The sequence below is a fragment of the Seriola aureovittata genome, chromosome 2 (genome assembly GCF_021018895.1).
Source record: "Seriola aureovittata isolate HTS-2021-v1 ecotype China chromosome 2, ASM2101889v1, whole genome shotgun sequence".
In the NCBI taxonomy this organism is placed as follows: Eukaryota; Metazoa; Chordata; class Actinopteri; order Carangiformes; family Carangidae; genus Seriola; species Seriola aureovittata.
The window spans coordinates 10,933,147-10,945,000 of NC_079365.1; the positions used below are offsets into that span (position 1 = coordinate 10,933,147).

The window sequence follows — 11,854 nt, forward strand, 5'->3', positions numbered from 1 at the left end:
TCTGGCCTTTTGTCTGAAAATTAGTGTTTATCTGCCGGAGAGTGGCAAAGGTCTGAGTGATATGTGTGCTATCAGGAGAGCCACTTCTTCTTTTATGTTAAACACCGCTGTTTATATTCAGGGTCAAGCTACATCATGGCAAAAAAAGAAAGAAAAAAGAAAAAAAAAAGAAAAAGGACCATCTCAGGTCTAAATTAGCATATGTGATCACATATAGAAGTCCCTGATGGCATCGCAAACCATTCTCACTGCACTCACAGATAAAGAGGCAAAACCATAAGGTGTTAAGGAAGAGAAGTATATTTCGCCTTTCTTTAACAATATATAATCCTCTTTCTTCTTTCTTTAACCATGTATAATCTACGCACAGACGGAGGAAGGTGAAGAAAAAGACGGATGAGAAAAAGATGGGGTGAATGAGCATCAAAGTGGTGAGGGATGAGGGAGAGAAAAGAGAGAGAGAGAGAGATGGGCCCTGGAGAGGAGAGGGATAAGTCTAGCCTACAGGAAGAGCTGTACTAGTTGGGGCATTGAGTGCGCAACTAATGGATATGGCAGCTAGGAGAAGGATGATGAATGACTCCGTATGTGTGTGCACATGCATGTCACTGTCAAAATGTTTACACTTTTGTGTATGAAAGACAAAGTGTAGCAGTTGTGTGTCTCTGCGGTGTGTGTGTGTGTGTGAGTATATATATGTGTGTGTGTGTGTGTGTGTGTGTGTGTGTGTGTGTGTCAGTGCAGATGATGGATTCTCTAGCGGAGCATGCGGTTGGTGGTTTCTTGGGCAGACGAGGTGACAGGAGAGGGCTCTCTGTCCACATGCCACCGTCAGCCGGTCTGTCTTTCCCCTCTTTCTTCCTGCTGCCTCGCTCACCCTTCCACTCTCTCAATCTCGTCATCTCCCTCTTCAGCCATTTGTCTCCTTCACTCCGTCATGCTGTCTCTCTTTGTTCTTGCCCATCCTTTTTTGAACCAAGCCTCTACCTCAAAATGTACTGTAACAAATATATATTTTTACAAAAGGCCCCAAAACGTGTAATGTGTTTATGATCTCATATCATCTAAATACCTCACAAACAGTAATTAGTCAGCATGTGGATAGACGTAGACCCTGCACTTAATATATGATACATCTTCGTCTCCTACTGTTCACCAATATTACTACTGAGTTTATATGTTTACTTGCACTCTGCATCCTGCTTTCCTCTATTTTTCCTTTAATCACTGCAGGCCTTTCCTGTTTATCCATCCGTTGCCCCTCTGGCCTCTCTCAGCTCAGAGTGTGCTAGCCAGCGCTCTCCCCATGTCTTGCAGATGGGCACACTAATCCGCTAACGTTAGCTCTGTGAGGCGTGAAGGCTGGGCCCGTGTGTTGTTTTGGACAAGCACGGAGGCTGTGGTTTATCATGGTAGTGTTTGGGATTCTGCACAGCTCCGGTTGAGAGAAGAGATAAATAGGAAAGTAATTGGATAAAGGTTGACCAATTAATAAAGGCCAGTGATTCAGGCCGACCAACAAGAGGGGGGTGGGGGGGTGGGGGTTAATCTGCATTACGATAACAGGGAGAGTCAGACCACAAACACAAGGAGATAAGGTGGAATTGTGTGTGTGTGTGTGCATTTGTCCATTTATGTGTGTGAGGTGTCAATCAGATAAAGCTCAGGCATGACTGTCAGTCACTTGGGAGTGCAGGGGATTTACATCCATAAGTCCATTGAGAAGATATGTATTTGATTGCCTTTTTCTGTGCCTGTTAATATATGCAAGACTGTGTTTGGTGTGCATGAGAGAAAGGAAAAAACCACAGTGAAAACATAACATTGCTATGTGTCCATCACTAATATCTTTATATACACTCCAGCAGTTGACAAACACTTGTTATGCCTTGCATGTTGCCTGTTGTAGCCGCCACTCGGCACGATTGATATTAGTTTTTATGCTAATGCAGCATTTGCCTATGTAAGAACAAGGCAGTATTCATCCCGGTCTGCTTATGGCCTTATGGGCCACGACAGAATTATTGCTGCACAGTACATAAGCTGTTGTCACTGTGCCAAGAGCCACTATTACACATACAGACAGCAGATACACACAGCAGGGTGATGTGAGGAAACCTGAGGCGAAAGCCCCATAGGGTACGAAGGTAAAGATGTGTGTAGCTGAATGCCTTTTGTTGCTTTAATCTGAGTTTGCATGTGGGGAAAAAATTAGAAGCTTTCGCTGTGCAAGCCACACTATACTGCATGTGAAACATGGTGGTTATATCATGAGGAACTGTTGTAGATTTGCTCAAATGTATGGATAATAAAACATTACATTCAATAAGACTATGAAAACAAGTGATCAAATCTCTTAAGCTGCAGTTTGGACTTAACCCACATTTCTGTCAAGGGGGACACATATAAAGTTGCATTAGAGCTATAAAAATGTCCTTAACATGCTGTAAAATGACAGCAATACGTCTAAATCTTACCTCAGAGATGTTGACACGTCCCTCCTGGAAAGAGCAGTCATTGGCATTCTGGGTGCACATGTGGCGGTACTTGCACCAGTGGCATGGGAAGGAGCCATTCACACAAGAAAGACAGCTAAAACAGAGAGAAAGGAGAGGAGACAGGGAATTAGGAGGGTCACTTGTTTCTGACTCGAGTCTAAATTATTTATATTACTACTCTATGATTCATTTGACAAACTAGAGTGATGATGGCAAAAAAACTGTACTGAATGAGGTGTTATCAAATTTACGTCACAATAATATCTAATACTCAAAGTGTTCAACAAAGTGATTAACTGATCAGTAGAAGTCCGCATTTTAATTTGCCATGCCATCTCCCTAAGCAAATGCACTATAAGGAATATAGCTGTGATGTTCAATGATCTCCCTCACACTCGGCCCACTCACTGCATACATTTCCCCTCTTTTCCCTCTTTCTATACCTCTGCTGTATCGTTCTTTCCATCCATTCAGCCCTGAGCCTCTTTCTTTCTGTCCCTCCGTCTCTGCCTCTCTCACTCTATCCATCCCTTTCATTCGCTGCCGTCTCATTTTAAAAAGCTCTCCCCCTGTTCTTTGTCTAAAGCTCTCTTTCATCCGTGGGGCTAAGAGCGCTCCACCATTTTAAATTCACCTTCTTTAGCTGAGGCGAGGTGCAGATAGACAGACTGAAAGAGAAAGATGGGAGAAAGAAGGGGGGGGGGAGAGAGATCAAAAGCAGGTGGATTTCCCTGAGAGAGGTAGAGACGCCAGGTATCGTGGGAGAGAGAGAAGGGAGAAAATAGGGAGAAAGGGGGGGTGTAGCCTGAGGGGCTCTGCATGGGAGTCTCATGGGAGATGGAGGAAACATTAGGTTGGAAGTTGGGAACTGTGTGTGTGTGTGTGTGTGTGTGTGTGTGTGTGTGTGTGTGTGTGTGTGTGTGTGTGTGTGTGTGTGTGTGTGTGTGTGTGTGTGTGTGTGTGTATATTCACCAGGACCTGGGGAGGAGGGCCAGACAGGTTCAAGTGCACAGTTTATCAACACAGCCTTATGTTATTGGGGCTCTCTAAGCCCTCAAGAGATGCTATACTACTGGGTATCTCACTTATGTGTGCAGCATTATCTAATGTAGGCATAATGAGTTTACAAATAAAATTGTTTCATTTTATTACAAAGCTTACTGAAGCCTTTTGTCTTGAACATTTAGTTCAGTTTCAGAATTTCTTCTCTGTGACTCATTTAGCTATTATAGTCTGTGTGAGCATATGGTTTACTGGAAGTATAATAAAATACTGCTTTTAATGCAGTCAAGGTAAGCAAGTCTATATCCATAACACTAAAAGAGCAGATACAGAGAAGTCCTCACTCACCAGGCAGGCTGATTTGTATAAAACCACATCTACCAGGTATGAATTTGCACATCTGTCTGAGCTGCTATGAGCACACTCCCGACAAGCTCTCAAGTGTGTTTTAACCCTGTGTAAAATGCCAGCTACCCTTTCCCTCATCCGCATGAAAAATGAGGGCTTTAACGCTTGAGCTCAGACATGGAGCACATATACGAATCCATCAAACCCTGACGTGGATTCATTTGGATCAATTAGGGCCGCTCGTTTGGTAGGTGCGCACTTTAAGCGATTGTTTCCAGCCCAGACCCCTCCTTTTGAGCGAGATCAGAGGCTGGAGCTTAATTCAATCCCACTGCCGCTTTAATTGACCAATTTAGCATTGTGCTGAGAGAAGCTGTCCATTTAGAATGAGGGATGTGCGGCTAAGGAAATGACAGGCCCCTTAATACCACACAAGACCAAATAGGAGATTTGTCAATGTTGCCAACAAATGGAGGCAAAGCGATTAGGCTACGCTAGGATAGGTTAGCATACTGTTCTCAGACTGAAAGAGCAGAACTAGGGGGATTTAGCTCAATGTTTTCTCCCAAGTGATTTGGTCAGGAACACAAAAAACGGGTGTCAATCCTGAACAAAAGAGCAGATGACATTAGTGATGCAAGACAAATGGACACGAGGCTGGGCTCATTGTGCTGCTTTTGGTGTTTGTTAGCAATCACTACTTTGAATGTCAAAGAGTCTTTCCTTTTGTTGGGGGCCACCAATGGATCAGTGCTCATCAAAATACAGTACAACACCAACTTAACACAGTAGGTAACCAGAACGTGGCAGTGAACAGAGCAGTCAACACCCGTCAACATATCTGTCACTAAGCCCCGATAACATTTTTATCTGACTTTTATCTTTTATTCATGTCAAATCAACCTTGTTAGTGTACCAGTGACTTTGAAATAACGAGCAAAATATCAGCAGGTAACCACAGCCAACTTTCTCTGACTTTTATGATTACGCCCTTTGAAATAAAAGAGGGTGCACCATTATGTGTGCCACCCAAGGCCAGCAGTAGGCCCTGTCTGACAACCCCCTACTGCTTGCTCTTTGGTTCCTTGAAGTAACCACGGCCCCCTGTCACGAACTGCGTTAGGATCTCAAAACCTCTCTTTTAGCCTCGGACACAAACCCTTTTCAGGAAAAGCCCACCCAGGGCCATTTCAGGACGTCCTATAATTCTTCTTCTCTTGTCCAGGGGTGGGCTCCTTTCTTTGGACCCCCCAGTATCTCGTTATTGCTCCTTCCTGTCACTCGCCATCGCCCGTAGCCACTCAGAGCGGCTTTGAGCGGCTGCAGACACGCTCCCCGTATGGCCACGCTCATAATGCTAATTTAATCCGTTCATATTCAGATGCTAATCGAGCTACGGTAGCTTTGGAGCTGTAGTGTTTTTTTAAGCGCCCGACACAATAGGCTGTGATTTACTCCTCTCTCCTCTCCTTGGTCAGTTTGGAGTGTTAAATACAATCTGCTCTCCTAGTGAGGTGCATTTGACACTCCTGCACTTGGCAAAATGAGTTATTTATTGGCTACTATTCATTTCAAAGGAGTGGAGGTGAATAATTTAATGGTCCTCTGGAGTAGTCTGTCCTATCATTACTGGATCCCTTTAAAATTTGAGGGGGGTTGATAAAACACCTGGGGCTAGTATTCATGCACATAATTTTATTAACGTATTTCTGAGAGTTTAGTTTACAGAAAAATAGTGCAACGCTTAAAATTCATTGTATAATTCCGTCTTTTCAGCTACACCAATTTCCTCTTTTTTTCCTTGCATCCACAGAATTTTACACTGTTCTTTTTCCAAAAAAACTTTAATATCTCTTTCTGTGACATTCAATCCGCTCTTTTCTCCCAATTACACTGAGAGCACCCTCAATCACACAACAAAGGACCCAGACAGTGCCCGAGCCACATTAACCATAGCAAGAAAAGGTGGTTCACATGGCCTTACACAGACATTTAAACCCCAATTCATTGGCAGACTATCCTCCATATTTCTAATAAATGGGGGGCTGTGGAATGAGAAAAGGCGTATGGAAATATTTAATTAAGGAGCAATCATGGCTGTGGGTGTTTTCTATGTCAATCTCGGCAACCCTTAAACTGAAACAGTGGGAATTCTAATTAGATTAATACCACTATGCAAATTTATGGCATTTTTGAAAAGGCAAGGGCCACGACATAATCAGTTGAGTAAATAAGCAGGAGGGGTGTTGGTTTTTTTGGGGGACTGGGGTTTGGGTTGGGTGTGTGAGAGTAAACTATTTAGAAACATGATGGAGCAATTCCAATTTCTGGCTCATTCCTTCCCTTCCAAAAGGCAGAGTTATGATTACCCACATAAAGTACACATATTCATACTGTAGGAAATAGTGGAGTCCGGTATGATACCACAAAAACAGATACACAGGAATTCATTCAAAGCCAGTGAACATTATATCTGCTCAGAAATGTGTTTCTGCATGTTGCGGGAACGTCCTTGCTTCCTTCTCAATGTAAGAGCCTGCAGTATTTTGAGTCTGAGCCAATTAGAGGAAAGCTTAGCTCTGTAAAGAATGACCAAGCATTCTGAAAACAGGGCCTTGCATGTGGTCCTGCAGGCCTGAAGTCATTACGCCATTACCAGTCTGATCTCATCAGACGCCACACACCGACGCCTGGAAGGCACAGCCAGTATGCGGGCCGTAGTGCTCGCTCCAAATGGGATTCTTATCTCAGCATCTCTCTTCGCCATCAGTCGCTGCCGAAGATGCAAAGTGCCATATCTGTAACTTCATTAAACGTGTCCATTACATCACTCGGAGGCTGTATTAGATCAGCTCAGGGAGCGGATTTGATCAGCGTTCATTGGGGTAATACATCTTCAAATGGGCAACTCTCTTGTCTGCGTCACTTCTCATACATTTCTTTCCCTTGGTTTGTGACATTCTTGCTATATTAGTATATTTAATGTGACATCATAATTTAATACATCCATTAAGAGACAATGTTACACTTTTTATTTAATTGGGTGTTTGCTATTTCAACATGAAGCAATTTGTACTCACAGGATTTTCATCTGATGCAAGATATACCCTTGACAGTAAAAGGAACTAGGAGTTAGAGCAAACACCACAAGGTCCTTATGGGAGATGAATTAACCGTGAGTTGACATTGTAAACCACCACACCCTTAACCAGCTGAGCTAATCATCGTTGTTGTGGCAGGGGATTTGTGTACGAGGGCAGGGAGACGGGGGGAGTTGGGTTAAAGGTCACAGTAACGGATTAGGTGTCCAGGACATTCAGAGCTTCAATGAGCTGTAAGTGACAGAGCAGAGAGAGGTGTGCCTGTGCATGTCTATGTGTATGTGCATGTGTGTTTGCGGACAATCCTCTATGGAGGCTCATCTAACATCCAGAGGGACCCATGATGGAGCCCTGCGGTACCCCAGGGGCCTCCGAGCCATCTGCTGCCCCAAGGCTAATACCCCAGCAGACGTTTCAGGCTCCCCTGGATCAGCCATGGATGGACGGGAGGGAGGGTATTGTGTGGGGCAGGGTGGAGGACTTGGAGGATTCTTTTACCCCAGCAGGGTGCATCAGGCTCATGGTGAGACTGACCTAGGGGTGTGGCTGGATGGGTGGTGGAGATTTTCAGCAGAAGGTGGATTAGGAGAGGCAGTGAACTGCTATTGGGCAGAGAGCTCAGGGCATCTGGAGTGTGAAGGAGACCAACTCATTGGAAAAGACACAAGACTTGATTCACCATATTACAGAACTACAGTATTTGCCTCGTCATTCGTGTGTAAAGAAGTATCAGACTGAGTATTTGAGTGCTCAAAAAAGATGAAGCTATTTGTTTTATTAAGTGGGGAAGAGGCATAAGTGAGGTTAGAATCTGTGATTGGGAGGCATTACGGCAGACCATTGCGTAATGAATTAATCATCAAAGTATCATTAGTGTGCGTCGTGGGTTATGATAATAAGACTAGAATTACCATCTCATATCCCGATCGTTTCTCATATACAGCACGTTCGATTTTTCACTCCAGTGGTAACTGAAGCCTCCCGTGGAGGTCGGTGGGGTTGAGATATTTATGTGTGTGTGTCTAACTGTATCTGTCGTGGACAGTAACATGAGACAGCTCATGTGGAGATTAGACAGAGACCATCTCTTAAAAGATCAAGAGGGAAAAGAATAAAAATGAAGGATTAAAAAAAAAGCAAAACAAAAAAAAAAGCAAATGACCGTCAAATGCACCCAGAAAAATAATAACAATAAATAATAATTATTCTAACTTACGATTGGTGGACGCTACAATTATAGAAGACAAAGTCGACGCTGGCAAACTTCTTGCCTGTCTCTTTGGATTTCAGGTAGAGCTTCACCACCCGCTTGTCACCTGAACCAAAAAGATACATGAAAACATAGTTAGTGCAGAGTAGTAATATCCTCCAAATCTGTAAAATCTTACAGAAAAATATGACAAATTAATTACTGAACACTTAAATCACTCCTGATAACTATAACAGAATAAATGTAACAAATTGGGTGTATATTTAAACAATTTTTGTTCAATGATACATCAGCACACTTTAAATTTGAATTCCACTTGTGTGACCTCAACAGATAACACGCACACACAAAGAAACACTGTAGCTTAGCAACACACCACTCATGTCACACCCACAGTAGGGTGGCATTAAAAATAGCAACACCAATCAGTGTTTGGATGCCAGAGCTGATGAGAACTCATAATGGGGCATAATGGCCTCAGTTGAAGAAGTACTGAGAAGTCGCTTTGAGGAAACTTGGTGCGCAGTATCAGACATGTTTTCACTGCTTTGAATGTCGATACGAAGCAGGTTTTTATCGTCTTTGTGGTGTGACAGAATTGAACATGAAACAGGTGCATAATCTCTGCAAAAAAAAAAAAAAAAAGATGTGGATATTTTTAAATCTAACTATAAACCACACTGAAAGTTGCCGCTTTGAAAAGAAGTTAGAAGTATAACCAGTGTCGTTTAGATAGCAAAAATAAATAAAATTAAACTGACAACAGCGCATAATGCATGATAATGGGAATTCAAAAACAGTTCTATTTTCAGTAGATAAATGTAGACTTGCATTTGTGGCTTTGAAGGGGAATGTGCAAGCGTTATTGGTAGTGACACAGTATTCTGAATATAGATGCACTGAGCAAATCATCTGGTAACATTAAAATTCTGTTCTGGTCAGTGCACAGCTCTACACTTCTCCAATGCGAATGTGCAAAAGACTTTGAAAAACAAAAAAACAAAGTGTCAAATGGAATAAGGCGTGTAAGCATAAAAAGAGTTCATTACTAAATTCTTCACATATTCCTCACCATATCCCCACCCCGCCTGCCCACTACTACCACCCAATGACCTCACTGCCCCAATGACTTCATCACCCTTCGCCCTTCCTGTCCCGACCTTTGTTTCTTGTGATTGGGATGACGTCCCGGACGGAGGGAGAGAGGCAGAAGATGTGTCCACCCTGGATCCGTCCCTCAGTCTCCACGTAGTCCTCGAAGGAGCAGTTGACCCCAGCTGACAGATCGGGCACGTTACGAGCCTGGAGGACCAGCTAGGGAGAGAAGGAGAGAGAACGAGAGAGTGAGACAATCAGCGCAAGATCAATGGAAGGACATGCTGTACATGGATTTTTATAAGATATGACATGAGGGTTAATGGGTGTTGGGGGTTGGTGTGTGTGTGACAGCACGAGGAATAAAAGAGGGTGAGCCTATGTGTATATGTATGTGTGCATCAGTTACTGCCGCAGCTATTACAGCAAGGTTAACGTGTATGTGTTAACGTGCAGAAAGAAAGTCAGGCAAACTGTTATCACTCAAAGCTATGTGGTTACATTGAGGAGCTGCTGACAGAATGAGAGCTCTCGTGCGCACACATGTGCTGAGAGATTTGCATAATATAGATGGCAAGACTGAGAAAGGTAAATTCATACTTAGATCTACATATACCGTGGGCCAAGAGAATGGGAAAGTGGTCTCAGACTTTTGGACCTTATCAATATTCTCTAACTTTTACATGACAAAAGGTAAATGTCCACTGTACACACTATATACACTTATTGTACAAGGTAATGACATGGACAAACAATGTACAGGTACATAATGTGATCTGTCTGCTGTTATCCGTTTTCTGTTACCATATTCTCTATTGCTGTATTGGTTTGCTGATGGAGAAATCTGTAGAAATTGTACTTTGTATTTTAACTCCTACAACAACACTTTCATTGTCTGGTCCTTTAGTGACGAGCAGTTGCCCAACTAGATCCATAAGAAAAACAGTAGTTCTGTTTGTACTGTTTTGTATATAGAGAGGACAATTAGGAGATTAATTTATGTATGTAGATCCTGCAAAGATATGTGTAGATGTAGTTGTTGATTATACAGCCAGAGGGAGTTCAATAGACCTGTGCCTCGAGCTCAAAATTTGGGGCAGGTGGAAACGAATCAAGGCAACACTTAGATAAACTGGCTTCATATCGCTTCCGATAAAACATGTTTCACGGAACAGGTCTAAACCTTTTCCGATGGACACTGACCTTAAATCACAACATTTTTATACCATAGGCTTCCTAAACAGTTCATGTTGTTTTCTGTTTACAAGGTAAAGCAGTGTAATTTCCACTACAATCAGGACCACAGACAAGAAAAGACATACCTGGACTTCAGACATGGTGACCGATATGTTTCTCGGCTGAACTGTGAGTTCCACACACTGCCTCTGGTCGGAGGCAAACCTCTGTGGCTCTCCTGCTCGTTCACAACGGTCCTTACGTGAACAACTAGGGGAGAGGCAGCAAAAGAGGATGAGAAAGACGAAACAGAGGGAAAGAGAGACAAGAGGGGAAAATTATGGGAAAGATAAGAAGAGAGGTGAGGAGAAAAGGAGGAAAGAACAGATGAGCGAGATGAGGTGATAGGAGAAGAGAAGAGAGAGAGAGAGGATATGAGCAACTGTTAAGCTAATATGACAATCATATTAAGATGACAAACATGCACAGCCATCATCGTCACACAGAAAATGGGAGCAATAATACAAGACAAATAGGCTAATAGCTTCCTCCAGCCATTACTGTAGGCCTTTACATCATTACCTTATTGGCCCTGACATTTGTGAAAGAACCACTAAGCTATGAGAACATCCATCCCCCCCTCATCTTTTCAGTTTAAAGTTCCACCGAATTCAAACTTCTCAGGAGATATACAGGCAATCATTAAAGCTTTCCTGAACCGTAAAAATGATACAATTCCTACCAGCCGCATATCAACGAGGTCAGCAATCCCCCCCCCCACCCTCGGTTATTACGAGCCAACTGATCGTGCTAAAAATCAGCATACAGCTCTGTATCGTAGCGGTTTTACTATTAGCTATTTATAATGCATTAGCTATCATGTCACCTTTGCGCTAACAACAACTGGTCCCGGTGGTGAGGAGGAAAGTGCTGATGCTGCACTCTGCAAGGCCTAAACAATAAGAGGGAGGCAGAAAAAAGTGCTAACTGCCTCCTCCGCTCAGCAGCCCCCCCATCCTCTCGTTTAGTTAGCCTTCACTCACACTCAGCAAGAAAAAGCTGTCGCCAACCGCTCCCCTGAGAGTCACTAACAAACACACACGCATACATTGTACCTGCGTGAGAAGAGATACATATTGGTATGTACACGTTGTATGTGCGTTTTCCCCCGTTTTGTCTCTACTGCTGCTCTGGTGTGTGATTGTGTGAATTTGCATGAAAGAATCGTGCTCACTTTCTTAGAAACACCTGTCTGTGTGTGTGTGTGTGTGTGTGTGTGTGTGTGTGTGTGTGTGTGTGTGTGTGTGTGTGTGCGTGTGCGTGTGCGTGTATTCCCCCGTTCAGTACCAATGTTGATTGAAACTACCATGGCTCTGAATGGGCTCAAATGAGGCTTATAAATAATTTGGTTATTAATACTTGCC

General features: G+C 43.1%; 1 protein-coding gene across 4 annotated transcripts in view; it reads right to left on the reverse strand.

Moving 5' to 3' along the window:
• The window catches only part of LOC130177423 (plexin-A1-like), a 187,617-nt gene that overhangs the window by 73,936 nt on the left and 101,827 nt on the right, over positions 1-11,854 (reverse strand). For all 4 annotated transcript variants that reach the window (XM_056389191.1, XM_056389173.1, XM_056389182.1 and 1 more), the window contains exons 6-9: positions 10,577-10,700; positions 9,320-9,473; positions 8,166-8,265; positions 2,478-2,592 (exon numbers count right to left, since the gene is read on the reverse strand). In XM_056389191.1, coding sequence (XP_056245166.1) covers positions 2,478-2,592; positions 8,166-8,265; positions 9,320-9,473; positions 10,577-10,700 — 493 coding nt within the window. The remainder of the gene's footprint in view (positions 1-2,477; positions 2,593-8,165; positions 8,266-9,319; positions 9,474-10,576; positions 10,701-11,854) is intronic.